The sequence below is a fragment of the Diplotaxodon limnothrissa genome, linkage group LG5 (genome assembly GCF_057381915.1).
Source record: "Diplotaxodon limnothrissa isolate DT_005_m linkage group LG5, D_limnothrissa_male_GT1.1, whole genome shotgun sequence".
Lineage (NCBI taxonomy): Eukaryota > Metazoa > Chordata > Actinopteri > Cichliformes > Cichlidae > Diplotaxodon > Diplotaxodon limnothrissa.
This window is the reverse complement of record NC_140600.1, coordinates 5,407,392-5,428,009: the sequence shown is the minus strand read 5'-3', so window position 1 is coordinate 5,428,009 and position 20,618 is coordinate 5,407,392. Positions and strand designations below refer to the sequence as shown.

At 41.9% G+C, this 20,618-nt stretch overlaps 4 protein-coding genes across 4 annotated transcripts in view; 1 reads left to right on the top strand and 3 right to left on the bottom strand.

Moving 5' to 3' along the window:
- Positions 1 to 609: 609 nt before the first annotated feature.
- pdrg1 (p53 and DNA-damage regulated 1) lies at positions 610 to 3,648 on the bottom strand. Its single transcript, XM_085353698.1, has 5 exons — positions 3,560 to 3,648; positions 3,011 to 3,086; positions 2,780 to 2,854; positions 2,607 to 2,687; positions 610 to 1,211 (listed from the first exon to the last, which is right to left on the bottom strand). Exons 1-5 carry the CDS (start codon positions 3,641 to 3,643, stop codon positions 1,129 to 1,131), a joined length of 399 nt encoding a protein of 132 aa, XP_085209824.1. The 5' UTR covers positions 3,644 to 3,648; the 3' UTR covers positions 610 to 1,128.
- Positions 3,649 to 6,051: 2,403 nt separating this feature from the next.
- fam217bb (family with sequence similarity 217 member Bb) lies at positions 6,052 to 8,304 on the bottom strand. The gene is made up of 4 exons (XM_085353697.1): positions 8,192 to 8,304; positions 7,850 to 7,934; positions 7,447 to 7,514; positions 6,052 to 7,372 (listed from the first exon to the last, which is right to left on the bottom strand). Exons 1-4 carry the CDS (start codon positions 8,302 to 8,304, stop codon positions 6,052 to 6,054), a joined length of 1,587 nt encoding a protein of 528 aa, XP_085209823.1.
- Positions 8,305 to 9,872: 1,568 nt separating this feature from the next.
- On the top strand, positions 9,873 to 12,402 carry LOC146631472 (uncharacterized). The gene is made up of 2 exons (XM_085352972.1): positions 9,873 to 10,102; positions 11,403 to 12,402. Exons 1-2 carry the CDS (start codon positions 9,898 to 9,900, stop codon positions 12,335 to 12,337), a joined length of 1,140 nt encoding a protein of 379 aa, XP_085209098.1. The 5' UTR covers positions 9,873 to 9,897; the 3' UTR covers positions 12,338 to 12,402.
- A 3,227-nt stretch (positions 12,403 to 15,629) lies between these two features.
- Positions 15,630 to 20,618, bottom strand: part of aldh1l1 (aldehyde dehydrogenase 1 family, member L1) — a 29,185-nt gene continuing 24,196 nt past the window's right edge. Inside the window, exon 23 of the mRNA XM_085352971.1 lies at positions 15,630 to 16,067. Within this exon, the coding sequence (XP_085209097.1) occupies positions 16,012 to 16,067 (56 nt within the window). The 3' untranslated portion in view covers positions 15,630 to 16,011. The remainder of the gene's footprint in view (positions 16,068 to 20,618) is intronic.

Sequence of the window (20,618 nt, the reverse complement as noted above, 5' to 3'; positions counted from 1 at the left end):
GAGTCGTTATGGCCCAGAAGCAGGGTTCATCACGTCATCATTTAAAGACCGGATACAGTACTCTAATTTATAGTAATTTCTGTATTTCCTTTAAAAAAAAAACCCTGACTTGTTACCCCCTTATTTTAATGTGCCTAGTATTTTAGGGTAGATATAATTACACTGTAATTTCAAATGCCCTTTTGTCCCAGGCTGTATTATGAACTATTACCCCCCAAAAAAGAAACTGCTGAATGCTTCTCGATGTGTCAACATGAGCCTATTACTCTGAATTTGTTATTCCATTAAGCTGTTGACTTTGACCACAATCATTTAAACTAAACTACCCTGAAAATGCATAAGAAAGAGATCTTCATAAGTCCAGTGTGAATAAGGAGATGAATTCTAACAAGACAGACATTATGGATCCACGGCCTCCTCAGGACCCGAGACCTGAGCTAAGATTTCAGATCTGGTGCTTTCTGCTTGTGTTTAGACATTAAGTGTTATAGTGAAGTGGACTTGGGAAGACCCAGATGAAATCCTTTCATTGTCCATGATAGCAAGTGAATTCTTAAGCTGATACTGAATTATTTATGCAATAAGGGGAATAACACAAAGCCTGGGTGTATGTTACCAGCTTTTATTAGCTCGAAGGATGGATTATATACATCACAGCCAAATACTGTATATAAAAGTTGTCTGTGGTGACATCAACTACTAGTTCTCAAATGCTTGTTGCGACTCCTCGAACTGAGCGATCAAACAATAAAGGGTAAACTGTTCTCTTCACTCAATTTACAAAAAAAAATCATGTTATAGTTGAAAAGAAAAAGGTTAAAACTAAAAACTGAAACCATAAATTCATCTGGAAAGTGTTAACCGAGGTCACAGATAAAAACTTCAATACAACTGAAATTCTCTTTTCAATCAGTGAGGTTAGCTCTTGCTAGCCATTAGACAGAATGGGAGTTGTATTGGTTTCCAAATTAGCTACTCCCACATTTAAAATGCGATCAGTTCTCATGTCGATGATGGTTTGGCTTGAAGCTCTGGCACATTGTGCTCCCATCTGAACAACTGAGTGCTGCAGTCAACATGTCAGCATGTGGCATTTGTCCCCAGATGCAGTGATTTGTTGAATTCCAGTCATCTCTTTAAAAGGCTGTTAATAGCTCTGATTTCATCAGTGGACAGAGGAGAAAGACTGTAGCCTCTCAGCTCAGGTTTTCCTGCAACAGTAAGACACAAAAAAGGTTAAGAGATCATATAAGACTGACTTAAAATAAATGTAGTCGTAGGAACAGAACAATAGAGATCACTGTGACTGAGGACTTTTCCCAATAATAATATGAAGGACTTCCCACAGGATTAATGACTGAGTCATTATGCTTATTCCTCCTAATCTAAAGGTATCTGACTGAAGGCAGATTGGACTCAGTTTCCTCTCCTGCTTCCAACAACAGAACCACTGGGAGAAATTCTGCGAGTTTAATGATGTAAAGCAATGAAACCTCCATCAGATAACACTGCACTTCCTGTACAAATAAGTTACTGGAGACCAGACAAGACATTTTTGCTATGGAGGCTGCAGGAATATTCCAGATGTCATGGAATTATTTTTTTACAGACAGCAGACTCCACATAAAACACTTAAAAATGTCATTATATATTCAGACTTTCCACACATCCTGCTATTTACTACACTGACTTATGGCTGCTTCAAACCTATGACTTTAACCCAAATCTGAGCCATTTAGATGTTTGACAGCAGTGAAAAACCTAAATGTCATTCTGTTGATGGATTTTCCTAAAACACATTAGTAGCTATTTATACTTCCAAAAACAATCTGTAGTTCAAAATTTGGTGTAGACGCTCATTATGAAGATATTCTGGACCAGACCAGACTAGGTATGAAAATATGACCAGTATGTAAGGATTAAATGCAGCACAGTGTCTCTGTGTTCAGATCTGGTTTGATTGTTAGGGGTTGTGAAGGATCCCAAACATACTGCACACCTTCCAAAACCGTTTAGCATTTTATGAGGCTGTGATCCAGGGACCCTCATAAATCTAATTTATCGATTGAACTTTATCGTGTGCAATGTTTGGTTCTTTCCCAATCGCAGTTTGTGATCAAATCTATCTTTCAAATAGACTTTCTGGATTGTTTCCTCCTGGGTACTGACTAGTAAGAGCTTCTGAGGCCTCTATTTTTCTATACAACCAGAATGAAAGTGATTTTCTTCATATATTCTTCACATTTAACTAATAATACTCGTGAGTTTGGGGGGTTTATTGGGGGAGGGGTTACCAGGATGTCCTTCAAGGTGAAAATTAAACAAACTAATACTGCTTTCCTTTGTGTGTGGAATATTATTAAAATTAGAAACATCTGGTCAGAGTGTCAGAGTCAAATGTTTAGACTGAGACATTTTACTGTTTCATGAAAGATATTAGCTCATTTTGAAATTGATGGCAGCAACACATCTTAAAAAAATCAGGTGGGGCAACAAAAGGCTGGAAATCTAAGTGGTACTAAAAAGAAATAACTGGATGAACATTTTGCAGCTAAACAGTTTAACTGTTAACAAGTATTATGTATTATAGTAAGAGCATAGCTTACCTTGCATCTCATTGAGACGATTCACTTTTGCTTTCAGCCCTTTGCGAAGATCATTTATCTCTTTGTCCAGCTGCTCCTGGTCTACACACCACAACAAAGATCAAAAGAGTTTAGGGTGATGTGTTCTTAATAAAATTGCACATGTAAGAATCAATGACTTAGAAATGTTTTACCTTTCTGAATCATTTCTCTTGTCTTGGATTTGGGGAATTTGATAAACATGCTTCCCAAGCAAACCTTGACTTTCTCTGCAAATGTGAGCAGTGTTTTATGTCATTCATTGCATAAACACACATAGAATAAACTTTACACCTGGCTTTCCTATCACTGTGAGATTTTGTGTTTTTAACAGCTTCTCTTGTTTGACTCTTTTAGTGGCACAGCTGCTGGGAGAGGATGCTCACCTGAATCTGCCACATCATGTTTCAGGGCATTGAGTGCCTCCCTGTTCCTGTTTCTCTTTGTGTCCAGGTCCACAATCTAGAAGAACAACAGACGGCATTAGTTAGCAACACACACACACACACACACACACACACACACACACACACACACACACAAACAAACACAGATGGATAAAACAATGAGAGCACCAGTGAATGTACTTCTATTTTGCTTTGATACGGAATTCAAAATATAATACAAATACAAAGAATACAAAATCTTTCATTGTAAATAGCAGCTTCATAATTTGACTAAAAAGCTGTATCTGTGAAAAATGTCCACACATTTTTATATTATATAGTATTTTATATTATTAAAGTCTCCCTCTCTCTCTCACACACACACACATATATGTATTATATATTACAAAAATGTGTTTTTCTCTCATCCATGAGCTGACAACTTAGCTAGCTAGCTTAGCAGCTAACGTCACTGGCTACGTTAGCATACCTCTATAACGTACATAACGATCCTCCCGTGTGAACGTCCTCAGCTCAGTATTTACTTACCTGCTGTTTAGTGGTGAGAACATCTTCAGCTGCCTCTTCGACTTCTGTCAAATACTCCAAAACACGCTGGGACACCTCGTCCATGGTTGCAGTGCCGCTTCCAAAATATGTCCGGTGTGAAACAACAGCTGAACACTACAAGGACCGCTCGGAAACTGGCCGCAAATGTTTCTGTCATTTCCAGCCGTTTCACGAGAACGTTCATTTCTACGTTTCAGTTGAAAGACGTGGCTCGTTCTGCAGCACATCTCATGTGTAGAAATGTTATGTGGAAGAGTTGATTTCAGTAACTGTACTTGTGCAATGCGAGAAATGATTTGATTTGATGATGATTTCGCCTCTTTGTACTTCTTTACCTGCTTGGTAAAATCATCTCACGCGTATACTCTCTAAAGCTGCAGGGGGACCAATAAACAGCAATATTTAAACACTAAATTTAGAAACACTTTTGAGTACATTTCTCTGTCTGTTGGTCAGTTTTGGAGCCACCCCTGTAGACTCTGGGCTTTGCATTTGTATTTTTTTCTCTCAGTAAGTAGATAAGTTGCCTCACAGGATACAGCAGAACTATAAACCACTATTACCATTGTTACTCTGCTGCAGAATAACTTGAACTGTACGAAACACAAAAATCTCCCTGTCCATAAGCGCAGACTAGAGAGGGAGAGGGGATTCACTGCATTTCAAACAGAGGGACAAAGAGCTCGTATCTGTATTAATAACTTTGAGGAGATTTAATATGTGGTCACCTCAGACTGTGCATAACAGACAGACATAGTCTTTGGCTTGATTCAAGCCGTCTGGAATTGATTCGCTCATCTCGCATCACTTTGAGGCTGACAGCTGGTTGCTTCCAGTCATTCCAGGCTCTCTTCCATATTTATTGCCAGGTCATATGTCAGCCAGTGTCATTCTTAACTCTTACTCACTTGAAAGTTGTGAAGAGTTTGCCATGAGTCCTATCCAGTTCAGTTTTAAGTAGCCACTCATGAAACAAAGTTAGAGAGACCTGAGATAACTTTTTTCAACCTCAAGGCCAACGAAACTAGCGAGACTGACCTTTCTTCCTTTTTTTTCTTAATCCACAGCGACTGTCTCAGTGGAAAAAGTTGTTTTTAAGTCTAAGTTTTTTAAGTATTTCAGCTCACCTTATTTTTAACCATCATCAGGGAACGCTTTGGAAATGTGCCTTCCTCATCAGGCACAAATATCTCTTTCATCAGTCAGACTTTCCTCTGCTCTCTTCCTTTTTAGTGTTGCAGGCTCTTACTGTTTTCTCCACTTCACCTTGAGGTACATGTTTCCTCATATGTGGAAATGTAGAAGTATGCAGACTGCAGCAGCAAGCCAAGCATGTTGATTTAGATTGATTCAAATTGATGCTAAGAACAAAAATGAATTGTGCACGTTACCTTTTGTGCAAGGCAATAACGTTTAACATCCATACAACTGTAAGCCTTTCACATCCAGAGCAAGTTAGCTCCATCTTTTCTGTACAGTCTATAGGCGTTACCGATTCCGTGTTGCACCAAAAGTGACTCATCTTCAAAATATCTGCTTCTGTTCCCACGTTATGGCCAGACTTGTGTTTTTTCATTTGATGTTTAATGATCTGAACACACATTTGTGTCACTTTCTTTCATAGGCGTTATTCAATCTGATCAGTTTATCCTTTAGTCTGATCCAGATTAGAAGAAGTCCCTGTCATGATCTGACTGAGTGGCTGGTGTTTTGTGGGCGGAGCCTTGGTTCCTTACCTGTTCTGCTCACCTGCCATCCAGTCAGCGAGGTAATACTTAAGGCCAGCGGAGTCATGCACTCTCTGCGATTTTATCAGCTACCTCATGGAGGTAACCCAGCCTCACTGCGTTGTAACTTTATGTCTGTTCTGTACTAACCTTGATTTAACTGTTTTCAGTTTCTCCACCACAACACTGCTTAAGTGACCTGCGGCTCAATTCTCACTACATCGCTACCTTCCTCTCGGAAACTAAACCTTTTTCCGCTCTCACCCTCCTGCCCACCCTCACCCTCAGTTTCCTGGAAACATAAGGTTGGACCATCACTCGATCACACACCTCTTGTACCCCACGCTCACCACCTACAAGTAAGCCTGCGAGTCCAGTATTCACCTTTTCTCCCCGCTCAGCATCATACACCATCTTCACAAGACTGTTTGGTATTCTTTAATAAATTTTGGTGATGTTTGCTGCTTCATTCAAAAGACTAATAAACCTGAATTGCTGAAAATCATATCATATGATCACATACAGTACACGATGCTATCTGGGTTCTTTTAAATAAAGCACAAACTTATCAAACTTGGACATCCAGCGGCTCTCTTCCATATCTGTGTAAACATCCCCCACAGCACAGAGAAATAATATCACATTAACAAATGAACAGTATTGCTGACTGTACATTCATAATAAAACTTTAAGGTGATGACAGTATGTAACATTCAGATTACACATTCATCACTACACCTGCTGTTATGTGACAAACTCCACCTGTTTGGGCCTGCTTGGCCTCTGTATAGGAGAATATTTGGATCCTGGTAAATTGTCTATTATTGCAGTGACAGCGTCAGGTTTTATTTCCTGTTCTTTGAGGTTAGCCGCTCTCCTCCTCTCAGCTCCTCCTTTTCTACACTCAGAGCCGCTCCGTTTTTTCTCCCATCCGTTCTGTTTCCTGTCTCCTCCACCTCTCCTCTGCTCTGAGCCGCTCCTCCTCCGAAACCCGCCCATCCTGTAGTCCCACACATCCCCCTTCCAGGCAACCTCATTACAGTCGCTGGCAGTGTGTTGAAGGCTGGTGGCGGCACCTTGGACAGGGTTGCGGATGTTTCCTGATGCCTGCATTCTCCTCAGGTGGCTGTTGGTCCGCACAGGGCTGCTGAACCCTTGGGCTTGTGAGCCCCTGTCTGAGGAGTGCACCCGGCTCTCGCTGTAGCTCCTTTTCGGGAGTATTTTGGGCTCTAGCGGAGCACTCGGCCTGGACTGGCGGTTGTGGCTGTAAGTCGAGCAACAGCATGGCACACTACAGCGGGAGCAGCGGATCCGGCAGAGAGTGCAGGCGCAGCCGGAGAGGAGGGTGGAGTGACTAGCCAGGGAGGAGAGGAAAGTGAGGGGGAAGGCACGCTGACACTGGAGGATGCACTTGGGAGAGCTGAGACGTGATGTGGCGGCAGCAGGGGACCTGTGACAGCTGGATATCACTTCTGATACTGCCGACTTCCCGCTCTCCTCCTGGACGGTCTGGATCTGACGCCACTCCAGCTGCAGCAGCTTCTCCAGATACCTTTCCAAAGGGCCCACAGGCCTGGGCCGGGGGGTACCTCGGCCTTCCACGTTGTAGAAAACAGCCAGCTGACTCAGGCTCCACGAATTAAAAGGTGGAGGGAGGAAGTCTGGGAAGTCAAAACCTCCATGGCCCTGCAAATTGGATCTGTGGCTGCGAGAGGAGCAGTCCTCGGCCTCGATGACCTCTGGCCTGAGCTCGAGCCGAGGAGGAGCACGACTGCAGGCTGACACAGGAAGTCTCTCTGACTCAGACAAATCGGTGTCGCTGTCATCTTCTCCATGGCGACTCAGGCGTCTGACCTCCAGTTCTGGCGAGTGTCTTTCCAGCTGCTCAGTGCTGCAACCACACGTGCAGTGGTAGGAGACAGCTGCTGTGTGTTTGCCGTTTCTGCTCCCCGCATGCTTGTGCTGTCTGTGGCTGGAGCGCTTAGTGACCGGCAGCACCTTTGGCTCCATCCTGCCCTCTGTGGGGGACACTGGAAGAGCCTTTGACTCTGAGGATCTGTGAGCGCTGCAAGGCAAAGCAAAGCTATTATCTCAGCACTGAGACAGCAGCGAACAACACAAACTTTGCACAAACCTCACCTGTGTTGAGAAGTATTGCGTTTAGCTGAGGAGTTGTTAGACTTGTGCTTTCTTCTTTGTTGCAGCCTCTGCAATTACAGACACATTATGTTCAACTTATCACTTAAACATGGTCGTGGTAATGTTATTACCATGGTAATAAATTGAGACTTGTTGACATTTTGCCTGATATAAATAGTGCACTATTGTGCCACAGAAATGTGTCATTATGTGGAATAAAGGAAAAAATAGCGAGATGTAAACAACGCTCACTGCAAACGTGTAGGTGTTACTTTAACAGCAGCTCTGTATCTTGTATGAAAGCAGTCACTATTTAATGTACCATCATTTAAAACAGAACTGGAACACCAGCTAATTTGACTGATCTTGTGTGTGATACAGTGATCCGAGCCCGTTCACTCACTTTCTCGCTGTTAGTTTCCTGACTTGGGAACGCGTGCTGCGGCGGTGTGGGCTTCCTCTGAGACTGCCGCCTTCTCATTATGTTACTTGAGAGAAACAAACAAATCTTCCGAGTTAAATGTGACCGATGAAACACATGAAATGTAGAAACAGCAGCACAGGGCAGACATGGCGCTCTTCTTTGTTCACACACGTACACAGTGAGCATTTACACATCTAAGTGCAGTCACACACCACCGACATCCAGCGTCTGTGGCGCCGCCGAGGACACGGCAACAAACAGCAGCCATGTCTTCATCCGTTACCACCGTGTAACCCCAATAATAAGCATATCTGGCGGTACCTGCCCACATTAGGCCCGGCGATGCTCCACAGATCCTTCTTCCATTTCCTCTCCCTGCTGGAAACCCTCTCGGCACACCGCTGTGCCACTTGCTCCTGCAGAATGGTGCCCATCCCAGCTTCCAGCGGGCACCAATGAAATGGGCGAGTGAGCTGTTCACGCGAAACACGGTGCTGTGATCATAATGAGTAATGGGCTGAAATGAACCAAACACAACTGTGTTTAGGTATGGATCCCTGTGTGCGATTCACCTGCCGCCCAGCGGAGGGCAGTGGGGCTCACAGACGGAGCACGCACGGTTAATGTGCTGAGTGGTTCATACATGTACCGGCAGCTTAAATGCCTCCGTGTATTTAAAATAAACTAAATGTAGTGAGCTGATCGACAGCTTTACCAGTCCGACCCACTCGACATGAAATGTGCTCTACATTACCTGGAATGAATTTGACACCTTTGGTTTATACTGAGGACAATCAGTTCAATGATTCACAAGAGAGAGGACCCAATGCACACACCAGAGAGCTAAACAATAAATAATACACATCAATAAATGTATTGGGGGATGTGCAGGAACCTGGATCAGAGCATTTGACTGTTTCTTCTGTGACTTCCTTGAAAACTTAGTGTATGAAGATACAAAAAAATAAAATATGCTAAACTAAATGTAAAATATACTCAGTTCATACCAGATACCTGCTATCCGGTTACTGAGTTTATATTAGACAGTTTATCCAAGAGAATAAATTAAATGTATGTAACGCACACAGAGGTTCTAGGTCTGACCAACCGTCTCGGCCGTGGGAAAAAGATGACAACCAATAAAATTCTAAAAGATAATTTATTAGTGCAATGATCAAAAATTGGAAGGATAACACAGTTCAGTTTCCCACTTGCAAAAGAGATTAAAAAAAAATAAAAATAATATAAGGCCATAGACAGCGATGCGTCAAGTCAGTTGGACTTTACGTGTCAAACACTTTATCAGCAGTTGTCCCCCAAGTCTCACCACCCTGTAAGTAGAAGGCCAGTAATCACTCCAGCCTCAGCAACCCAACGCTGCCTTTAGACTGCAGCAGGCCCAGGCCTGCACAGAGACAAGATGTCACCACATCTTCATTATACAATTCACAGAGCAGCAAACTATCCATCATAACACATTTAAATCAAGTCATCTTGATGACACACCTGCACAGAGAGACAAACGTCACAGCAGTGTTTGTAGTGTGGACTATAAGTAGACTAGAGTATCAGTGAACTCAAATACACCTGCCTTCAATTAATCCAACCCCATCACAGCAAATGTGACACACAAAACCACCAGTGCAACTTCCCACAACAAACATGGAGGTGACATTAGTCCATCATGTTACATGTACTTTAGTAAATACTAAAAAATATATATATTTAGCTCAGATACTTAGTTGGTATCGACTATTTTCCTCGTGGAATTGTTTAATATTTACTGTATATTTACTCATTGTTTTGCAAGTATTGCCGGTGTTGTGCCAAAGTAGTTACCCCCGTCAAACAATTTTTGACGGGGGTAACTACTTTGGCACAACACCTGTTCCAAAATAAAGCTTTTAACAACTACACAGAAGAGGGCAGCAGCTCCCCACAGCGGCTACTGCGGCTGCCGCCGTCTACGAGAGGAGAAGAAGACTTCGCTTCTTCGCAGGGACCAGCGCGTCTTCTTGTCCTCCAAAATGTCCAAGTTACAGCAGCTCAGACTCTTCGTGAATGAGCGTCTGACAGCAGCAGCGGAGGAAATCTTCGGCGCCGTGGAGAGAACCATATTAGAGTTTCACACTGACAAAGCTTTTGTGTCCCAGTCAGAAGATGTGAAGCCCAACGAGCTGCTAACGCTAGCCGAGGCTCTGAAAGCGGAGGAGGAGGAGGTGTTCCCGGCAGGTTGGTCTATTATCACCATGCAGATAAGCAGGCTGCTGTCAGCCATCAGACCCGTTTTAATGTGCGTGTAGCCTGGGACTACAGTCAGCATAGACTGCAGTCACAGAGCTGATTCTCTTAAGGCGGACGAACCAAATAAGAAACAGCGTTTTTCCCATGCAGCGGTTAAATGCACCGTTTTAGGTTCAGAAGAGTAGAGAGTGACACAAATACATATTTAGGCGTTCATGGTGTTCTCTATTAAATAAACCTCATTTGTATATCAAATTTCATAAAGGCTGTAATGTAAACATATTTTAATTTAGGCAATTATCTATATATTTATTTAAGCATTTATGACTCTGTATTAGGGGCTTTACAGAAGTTAAAATAAATAACTTAGTTCCTATAAGGTTTGGTTAGATTTCTTTTTGAGGGGACATTACATCATAGATTGGCCTTCTTGTTTTCAGTGGTGATGGACAGTTTGACATATGAGCTCAGCGAGGAGTCTCTCTGGACGTTGATGTTCACAGGTGGAGGTGTGCTTTGGAGAGGAAAGGAGTAAGAGTCAACAGAAGCAACACCGTGTGTAAAAGAGAATGAGATGGGTGGAAAAGTGAAGGTGCAAGCAATAGCTGTAGTGAAGATGGATAAGTTTAAATATGTGGGTCAACTATACAAAACAGAGTTCACAAGGGAGGTGAAGAAGAGAGTGCAGGCAGGGTGGAGTCGGTGGAGATGGGTTAAAGGGTCTGATTTGTGATTGAAGGACAGCAGCAATAGAGAAAGAAGGCTTGTAAAGAAAGCTGTTATAAGATATGTTTGGAAAAACGTTTACGTACCAGGGAAATAATAAAAATAATACTTAGCAGGTCTTAAAATTGGATAAATGTGACTTCAGATGAACAAAAAGACTTGACATATTACAGATGTGTGTGGAGATTCTTGGTAGTCTGAAGAGCTAGAAAGGCTTTAAGTCTGCAGCCATTTACAGTTAAAACACGCACTGTTGTAAAGAGTGGATTCTTTCTAACACGTGATTGTTCTGCTGCCTACCAGCTTCATGGGTTACTGGTAGGTAGCATAACAACAGCAGTCACTCCAGACATGCTCGCAAGTGTATGGGACACGTTGGACTATGATATGGACATATGCTGTGCATCCTAAGCACTTGTCAACATTGCAAGTTTTGTAAGTAAAATGATATATTTAGCCATGAATTAAAACATTTACCACAAGCTTCCATGTCTATCACTTTAAACAGTAAGCCTTTTGTAAATGTTTGCCAGTGTCATATCTTTCCCTGTCATGTCTGCAGGCTCCCAACAGGTGAGTGTATCCGAAGCAGAGGTCTCCACACAGACAACATATGCTCAGGCCAGTCAGCTGTTGGTGAAGCAGGACACACTGAGAGCAGACTTTCTGGTAAATCAGGAACACTGGCCGAGAGGAGACAAAGGCCAGCTGCAGGATCTGTTACACTGTGAAGCTGTGGCTTGTTTCAAATCTGAGCAGAGCGCAGGGTCCCCCTCCTCATGCTTTCAGAGCCAAAGTGTGGCAAGCACACAGGGAGTAGTGCTTTTCCCCCATGCCTCAACAGAGTCTAGAAAAATTAAGCAGGAAGCAGATGGATGTGGAGGATCGGATTTCTGCCAGCCCATCTCCTCAGATAGTGGGGCTGAAAATGATGCCTGTGATAATGAAAGGATGGAGAGCAGAGCATCCAATTCAAAGACAGTGCAGCCAAAAACAAAGGCAAAGCAGAAGCAGAAGAGTTCCAGCTTAAGCAATAAGAAAAGGACAAGTCCTTTCTGTTGTAAGCTCTGTGGAGAATCTTTCTGCCACAGGAATTCATTGATGATTCACCTGAAAACACACGGAGACTGTGCGCTGCAGCACATAGAAACACACAAGGAGGACAATCTGTGTCACGTCTGTGGCAAAACATTCACCACAAAGACCCATTTAAAAAGGCACATGCTGATCCACACGGGTCAGAAGCCTCACTGCTGCAAGGAGTGCGGCAGGAGATTCGCACGAGGCGAGTGTTTGAGAGTGCACATGAGGATCCACACAGTGGAGAGGCCGTACACATGTGGAGTGTGCGAGAAAGGATTCAGACAGAGAAGTAATCTAATTACTCACATGAGAAAGCATACGGGAGAGAAACCTTACCGCTGTGGCATCTGCTCAAGACCATTTGCATACAAGAAGGACATGCTGAGACACACGCAGATCCACACAAAGACGTGAAAAACTCAGTCCACCGGGATGAGCTTTGGTCTAGTACTTCTGAGTTTAACTTGTTTGCTATTATAAATTTTTTTCCTTTTGGTTAAGTGTGAAAAAAGAGATGGTGAGTGTGTGTATTAATAGAGCAAAGTGCATTTTCAAAATGCTTGTTGTAGATTGCAAGGGCTAGGCAGTTAATCCCATTTTAACCTCCTTTACTACTACGACTTCCAACAGTACTAAAAAAAACCCAAACCCCACATTTCATAAATATTAAAAATAAGCGAGTCTGCTGCTGCCTGGATGTATTCATACCTGTCTGTATGGTCAGACATCTCAGTTGAGCTAACAGCTCTGAGTTATTTAACCCTGAGTTTCTGTTCCAGAGTCGACTTCAGTTCTGAGTCAGTCACGAGGGTTATTTCCTCACTATAAATCCAAGGGTTTTTCTGTTTTTATACACATGGATATATCTATCCATAGATGTAGATATATCTTTTCATGGGACAACACTGAAGTTATGACACTTTGATACAATGTAAAGTAGTCAGTGTACAGCTTGTACAACAGTGTGAATTTGCTGTCACCTCAAAATAACTCAACATACATCCATTAACATCTAAACTGCTGGCAACAAAAGTGAGTACACCCCTAAGTGAAAATGTCCAAACTGTGCCCAAAGTGTCAATATTTTGTGTTGCAACCACTGGTCTCATCAGACCACAGGTAATCCATGTCCTTAGTCTGCTTGTCTTCAGCTAACTGTTTGCGGGCTTTCTTGTGCATTATCTTTAGACGAGGCGTCCTTCTGGGACGACAGCCATGTGATGCAGTGTGTGGCGTGTGTCTGAGCCACTGTCAGGCTGACCTTTGACGCCCTCTGCAGCAATGCTGGTACTCACTTTTGTTGCCAGCGGTTTAGACGTTAATGGCTGTATGTTGAGTTATTTTGAGGTAAAAGCAAATTCACACTGTTGTACAAGCTGTACACTGACCACTTTACATTGTATCAAAGTGTCATATCTTCAGTGTTGTCCCATGAAATATTTACAGAAATGTGAGGGTGTACTCAATTTTGTGAGATACATATATTTTATTTTCTTCTCCCCTCCTGCTTCTTAACATAGCCATCGTGATCCACACTGACACGGTGATATTCCTCAGTCCACTGGATTCGAAGTGAGGCTGTGCTTTCTTGGAGAATCTTGGTGTCAGAGCTCCTCTGATGATGGTTTTCTTTCTGTACTCATAAATGTGCTCAATCCCATCCTGAACATACTCACAGTTGTATTGAACTAACTGGTCAGCTCTTCTGGAATGAGAAGCCCAGAGTTATTGACATCAAATTTAACCAACTCACTTTATTTCTAAACTCAGATTTTGCTAAACATGCTTCCCAGAATAGGGCTTTGGTTGGGTCTTCCAGAGCTCTATTCCGGGAGCGCGTTAAGGAGAAGCCCCCAAAGTCACGGAAGCGATCGTTTACCGTCTGTGTGAGCCCTGCTTCTCGCCTGTAGGTTCTTATGGACTGTAGGAAAGTCTTCAATGTTGCTGTTGGAAGAATTCAAATGTTTTCGTGTAGCTGAGGATGAGTGCAGTTCTTTGAACTCTGTGGTAGCTCCTACCTCAATGCTTTTTCTCTCAGTATATGAGGTATAAGTGTGTCCAATGATTGACTGAATGGAACATGGGCAATCGCTAAAATGTTTGCATTGTAAACAGCATTTGTTTGAAAAAATGATATCAGTCCAATCCAATTTTATTTATAAAGCACTTTAAAATACCCAGCACAGGAACAAAGTGCTGTACAGAAAATAAGCATTAATAACATGAAGTAAAGATCTAAGAATCTTCTTAAACCTGAGCCTGTATAAGAACCTGAGCAAAGCTGTCATCTGTCTGTTGTGAGTTACTTCTGTCAGTTTGAAGATCCCTCTCAAAGTACTGTAATCAGTTAAACTTGCAGTTACATTTGACTTATACTGCTATAAAATAAGGACACAAATGCACCTTAATTTGCTGTAGCGTAGATTTCCATATTCTACAGGTTTTCCCACATATAACGTTTCATGTAATAAAAACATTATCATACTTAATTGCATGCTCCCCTTTCACCACAGTTAGTGGTCAGAGTTGGGTCCATAGTTTTTGGGGGGCATACACCGTTTTTGTAGTTTTGCTGATATACACAGCTGTTTAAGTCAGAATATGTGATTGAAGTGCAGACGTTTAGCTTTAAAACAAGGGGTTTAACAAAAGTATTGCATTAACTGTTTAAGAATTACATCCTTTTATTTTCTTTCTTTCTTTTCTTATTCATAGTCCCCGATTTTTTGAGGCCCAGAAGTAATTAGAGAATTGACAAGTAGTCAGACATTACTAATAAGAAATTCTAGCGTGGCTTTAGTGATACACTTTGGGTCATTATCAATTTGCACTGTGACACAATCAGTTTTGCAGCATTTGGCTGAATCTGAGCACAGATTGTAGCCCTGTACACTTCAAAGTGCATCCTGTCAGCTACTACTTCTATCAGCAGTCCCATCATCACACAATAGAGAGCTGGTTCTTTTAGCACTTTGTGGTAAACGCTCTGTGTTTTCATTGATCACCTCGACAGTGACACACCTACCTCATCAAGAGTGTTCTTAAGTTTGTTAGATGTGAAGTTTCTTAAACCACATCTTTGAACTAAAATTATAATGAAAATCTATGAAATCCAAATTCAACACCTTGAATCAACTTATATGTTTTCCTCATTTGTGACAGAGTATCGGGGGAAGTGACCTAACCTCACCTAAGTTAGTTTTGCCTCTAAAAATGGGGGACTATGAAAAACACAGGTAATCCATCATTGTTAAATGTCTGTTATTAAATCAAAATCCGATATTGATTGATTTAAAATCCACCATGGTGGTATAAGGAGGAAAAACTACAAAAATTATCTTTTTCTAACAAACGATAGCCCTAATCCCAACCGCCTCTTTCCATAACGCCATCAAAACACCATATTTAAATGTAATTAAATGGTTTAAGATGATGCAGGGATGCTGTTTGAGTGAATGAGATCCTTTAAATAAACATCTAATGATGTATTTTGTTGAAGGAAAGTGTATATGTGCTTTTCAGGCATTAAAATGCATGTAAGATGTTGCTGAATAAAATGACATGTTTTCTGTAGACAATCATGTACAGTGCATTAATCAAAATAAATGTAATGTGCCTAAGGTTCCTCAAAATCCAGACGTTACATTTGTTATATTTAAAAAAAAAAAAAAAGACTGAACACAGAAGAATTACATCAATCTGCAGATGTTGGTTGTGCAGCAGTTTTAATTCGTAACCAATAATTGTTATTGGAAATGTTACATTGCAAGACTTTTCTGACCTAATGTAAGCCATATTAGAAATTAAAGATGTATTAAAATAAAAACCTTTTTAGTTAAATCACAGTCCACTCACTGAGCTACCAGCTAGCATTCACCATTTGTGTAGATCAGAACAATCCTCATTACAGCGTGGCTCAAGGCTCTGTTACTGATTATTCAACATGTTAGACATACTTATCAGTTAGCATATTAAGGCACGTACACTTTTAATGCCAACATCCTGGTATCGCAGTGTGTTTCTCTAGCAATGTCCACATGTCTACCTGAGTCTGCCCTCTTACGGTCTTGTTTCTCCTGTGATATCACCTAATACTCAATGGTCACTGTCTTTGTCTTCAGGTATTCGTTGAGAGCGTCTTGTCCTGGTGGAGAGACAAAGATACTGATAGTAAGCACAAGCACCAGTCACCTATTGGTCACCACAGGGTTGAGTGCACTGGCTCAAAGCAGATACCAGTGAAGACTATGGATGTGAATGATTAGTTAGTACTACTAAAACATTAGTAGTACTATCTACTGTCTTACTGAGTACTGATTTGTGTCTGTGTGTTACAGACACAGAGTTTGTGGATGCGGCTAGCTAACTAAGCATGGTGGTATACGCTGATAACATTGCACTCCACCCTACTGTGCTAATATGGTGTCTTTAGTATGTGAAGCTCAAACCCAATGGATGACATCACAATGTCCAGCTTTTATATATGGTCTATGATGGCAATACAGCATAATGTTGTAACTTTTATGGAACAAATGGGAGAAGATGAAAAAATGGCAGTTTGAATGGAATCAGAAATAACAGCCTCTTTCTATTACCATACCATTACCAAAACTAGTTCATGCATTTATTACTTCTAGGCTGGACGACTGTAATTCATTATTATCAGGATGTCCAAAAAACTCCCTGAAAAGCCTTCAGCTAATCCAAAATGCTGCAGCAAGAGTCCTGACAGGGACTAGAAAGAGAGAGCAGATTTCTCCTGTTTTGGCTTCCCATCACTGGCTTCCTGTTAAATCCAGAACTGAATTCAAAATCCTGCTCCTCACATACAAGGTCTTAAATAATCAGGCCCCATCTTATCTTAATGACCTTGTAGTACCATATCACCCTATTAGAGCACTTCGCTCTCGCTCTGCAGGCCTACTTGTTGTTCCTAGAGTATTTAAAAGTAGAATGGGAGGGAGAGCCTTCAGTTTTCAGGCCCCTCTTCTGTGGAACCAGCTTCCAGTTTGGATTCAGGAGACAGACACTATCTCTACTTTCAAGATTCAGCTTCAAACTTTCCTTTTTGCTAAAGCATATAGTTAGGGCTGGACCAGGTGATCCTGAATCCTCCCTTAGTTATGCTGCAATAGACGTAGGCTGCCGGGGGATTCCCATGATGCATTGAGTTTTTCCTTTTCAGTCACCTTTCTCACTCACTATGTGTTAATAGACCTCTCTGCACTGAATCGTACTTGTTATTAACCTCTGTCTCTCTTCCACAGCATGTCTCTTGTCTTCCTTCTCTCACCCCAACTGCAGCAGATGGCCCCGCCCCTCCCTGAGCCTGGTTCTGCCGGAGGTTTCTTCCTGTTAAAAGGGAGTTTTTCCTTCCCACTGTCACCAAAGTGCTTGCTCATAGGGGGTCATATGATTGTTGGGTTTTTCTCTGAATGTACAGGGTGGGCCATTTATATGGATACACCGTAATAACATGGGAATGGTTGGTGATATTAAAGTCCTCTTTGTGGCACATTAGTATATGTGAGGGGGCAAACTCCTCAAGATGGGTGGTGACCATGGTGGCCATTTAGAAGTCGGCCATCTTGGATACAACTTTTGTTTTTTCATTAGGAAGAGGGCCATGTGACACATCAAACTTATTGGTAATGTCACAAGAAAAACAATGGTGTGCTTGGTTTCAACGTAACTTTATTCTTTCATGAGTTATTTACAAGTTTCTCTTTGTTCACAGCCATTGACATGTCGAAGAGGTTAACACGTGAGGAACGGATCGAAATTGTGTTGATATCTGGTGAACGCAGTAACCGGGTCATTGCAGCAGATTTCAATGCAAGACACCCTATGAGACCACCCATCTCCCATGCTACAGTTAGCAAACTGCTTGCTAAGTTTCATGAAAGTGTTGGATTTGCCAAAACGTGGACGCAAGAAAACTCACTAATGAAACATTAGTGGCTGTCCTAGCTTCATTCAGCAAGAGCCCACAGCATAGCACTCGCCGCATGTCACTGGAGACTGGCATTAGTCGAACATCCCTTCGGCAGATATTAGCTAAATGGCACCCTTACAAACTCCAGCTACTGCAGCATCTTAGCGAGGATGACCCAGATCGGCGCACAGAATTTGCAGAATGGGCAAAACAAAAATTGGCACAGGACCCTCAGTTCACGCAGAAGATTTTGTTCAGTGATGAGGCAAACTTTTATGTGAATGGTGAAGTTAACAAACAAAACCACCGCTGTTGGTCTGACACTAACCCACATTGGATGGATCCCTCCAAGACTGTTGGAACAATAAAAGTGATGGTTTGGTGTGGTATATGGGGCACAACGATAGTGGGTCCATTCTTCATCAATGGAAACCTCAAGGCCACTGGATATTTGAAATTGCTGCATGATGATGTGTTTCCCTCTTTATGCACTGAAGCTGGCACGTTCCCTGAGTTCTTCCAGCAAGATGGTGCACCACCACATTATGGGTGCCAGGTCCGAGCATTCCTAGATGAACAGTTTCCTGGAAAGTGGATTGGTCGTCGTGGGCCAGTTGAATGGCCCCCAAGGTCTCCCGATCTGACCCCCTTAGACTTTTATCTTTGGGGTCACCTGAAGGCAATTGTCTATGGCATAGGTGTCAAACTCTGGCCCGCGGGCCAAATTTGGCCCGCAGCCTAATTACATTTGGCCCGCGAAGCCATACCAAATTACTATTAGAGCTGGCCAACTGGTATTATACAGCTAATATATACATTGTTTAGTATTAAGCTTTGCTTGTTCCACATTCAGTTTTTCAGCAAAACTTGTTTGAGTCCATAAGAAGAGATTCATTCTTAAATCTGGAGGAAGATATTTTTCAATAAATATTATTGTTAGCCCGCGACCTTGTTCTAGTTTTGAATTTTGGCCCACTGTGTATTTGAGTTTGACACCCCTGGTCTATGGTGTGAAGATACGAGATGTGCAGCACCTGAAACTACAGATACTGGATGCCTGTGCCGGCATTTCTCCTGCGGTGTTGCTATCAGTGTGTGAAGAGTGGGAGAAGAGGGTTGCATTGACAATCCAACACAATGGGCAGCACATTGAACACATTTTATAAGTGGTCAGAAACTTGTAAATAACTCATTAAAGAATAAAGTTATGTTGAAACCAAGCACACCATTGTTTTTCTTGTGACATTACCAATAAGTTTGATGTGTCACATGGTCCTCTTCCTAATGAAAAAACAAAAGTTGTATCCAAGTTTGCCTCCTCACATATACTAATGTGCCACAAACAGGACTTTAATATCATCAACCATTCCCATTTTATTACGGTGTATCCATATAAATGGCCCACCCTGTATTATTGTAGGGTCTATCTTACAATATAAAGCGCCTTGAGGCGAATGTTGTTGTGATTTGGCGCCATATAAATAAAATTGAATTGAATTTTCATACATAAGGCGCATTAAGCGAAACAAAACAGTCAGATAACTCAGCTCATTCCTCTTGCTTCCTCTACTTCCGTACCATTGATTCATTAATGTTGATTTCTCTCGCAGCTGCTCTATTCTCATGTTGTTGCAGTATATTAATGACTAACCTCATATTGTGGATGGATTATCTCAGTTGTTCTCCTGACTGAAGTTTGGTCCGTTTACAACATCCTGCCATGCGACTGCATTTGTCTATAACCATCGGGAACCCTCACGTTAACTTTTATCGAGTGGAAAAAAGTTAGTGTTCATCCTCCAGCTTCACTGTGTTTATGTTATGCTAACATATGCTAACATAGTTGTGCCGCTAGTGATCACGTAGCGCAGCGGTCCCCAACCCCCGGGCCTTGGACCGGTACCGGGCCGCGAGAGTTGAGGCTCAGGTGTGAAATGTATAGTTTTCAGGGTTTTTATCGGTTTTCAGCATTATTTTGTCATCGTTTTTATCGTTAACTCGGTTTTCCTGGGTCTTTACACGTGTGTTATGAATAAATTTTCTTTTTTCCGGTACCGGTACTAGTTTTATTTTGTTGTATTTATCCGCAACACCTTAAAGGCCGGTCCATGAAAATATTGTCGGGCATAAACCGGTCCGTAGCGCAAAAAAGGTTGGGGACCGCTGACGTAGCGCATCATTATATACCAGCTAGACCAACTTCAGTAACCCTTCAAAAGTCACTGCTGTTTAGTTTTCTGTCTTCATTTATGTTGGAAGTGATAGCAGAGCTGTACGTTTTAATATTTTCAGAAATCTCTCAGTCAGAACATGCTATATCATGTTTAGGTGGAAACTAGCGAGCTAACTTCCTGCTAACTTCTAACTCTGTTAAATTTAATAAATTCTGTTTTCATGGATGCCTGGATGTTAAACTTAATTGTTACACCTGGTAAAGCAGCAAAACTGATTGTTAGGTATTTTAGTACCATGGTAGCATTTACTGGATATTGTTTTATAGTGACATTATACAGGAAAACTCTGTCATTCAATAAGGCCCCTTTGTTTTAGTTATTTTTCTCTTTGACCCAAGAATTGATGTGTGAGAATCACAGGCTGGTACAAGGTTGAAATACCACAGAGATCACTCCCTCAGCTACATTAGTTTCTTAATCTTTTAGGAGACGCCTGTTGAAGGCCAAATGGTTTGTTTCAGATTTCACTAATGTAAGAACTCTTTGTTTTGTGCCTTGAAAATATGTCGCTGAGATAATCACAATT

Bases quoted from the DNA above. Each gene is read 5' to 3' on its own strand.
- pdrg1 (XM_085353698.1), bottom strand. From the start codon at position 3,643: ATGGACGAGGTGTCCCAGCGTGTTTTGGAGTATTTGACAGAAGTCGAA. The intron at 2,688-2,779 runs GTAAAACATTTC...TGTGGTGTGTAG, and splicing joins AAGAGAAATGATTCAGAAAG to ACCAGGAGCAGCTGGACAAA. The intron at 1,212-2,606 runs GTAAGCTATGCT...TTACTGTTGCAG, and splicing joins TCGTCTCAATGAGATGCAAG to GAAAACCTGAGCTGAGAGGC.
- fam217bb (XM_085353697.1), bottom strand. From the start codon at position 8,304: ATGGGCACCATTCTGCAGGAGCAAGTGGCACAGCGGTGTGCCGAGAGG. The intron at 7,935-8,191 runs GTACCGCCAGAT...GTTTCTCTCAAG, and splicing joins GCCGGGCCTAATGTGGGCAG to TAACATAATGAGAAGGCGGC. The intron at 7,373-7,446 runs GTGAGGTTTGTG...TTTGCCTTGCAG, and splicing joins CGCAATACTTCTCAACACAG to CGCTCACAGATCCTCAGAGT.
- LOC146631472 (XM_085352972.1), top strand. From the start codon at position 9,898: ATGTCCAAGTTACAGCAGCTCAGACTCTTCGTGAATGAGCGTCTGACA. The intron at 10,103-11,402 runs GTTGGTCTATTA...TCATGTCTGCAG, and splicing joins GGAGGAGGTGTTCCCGGCAG to GCTCCCAACAGGTGAGTGTA.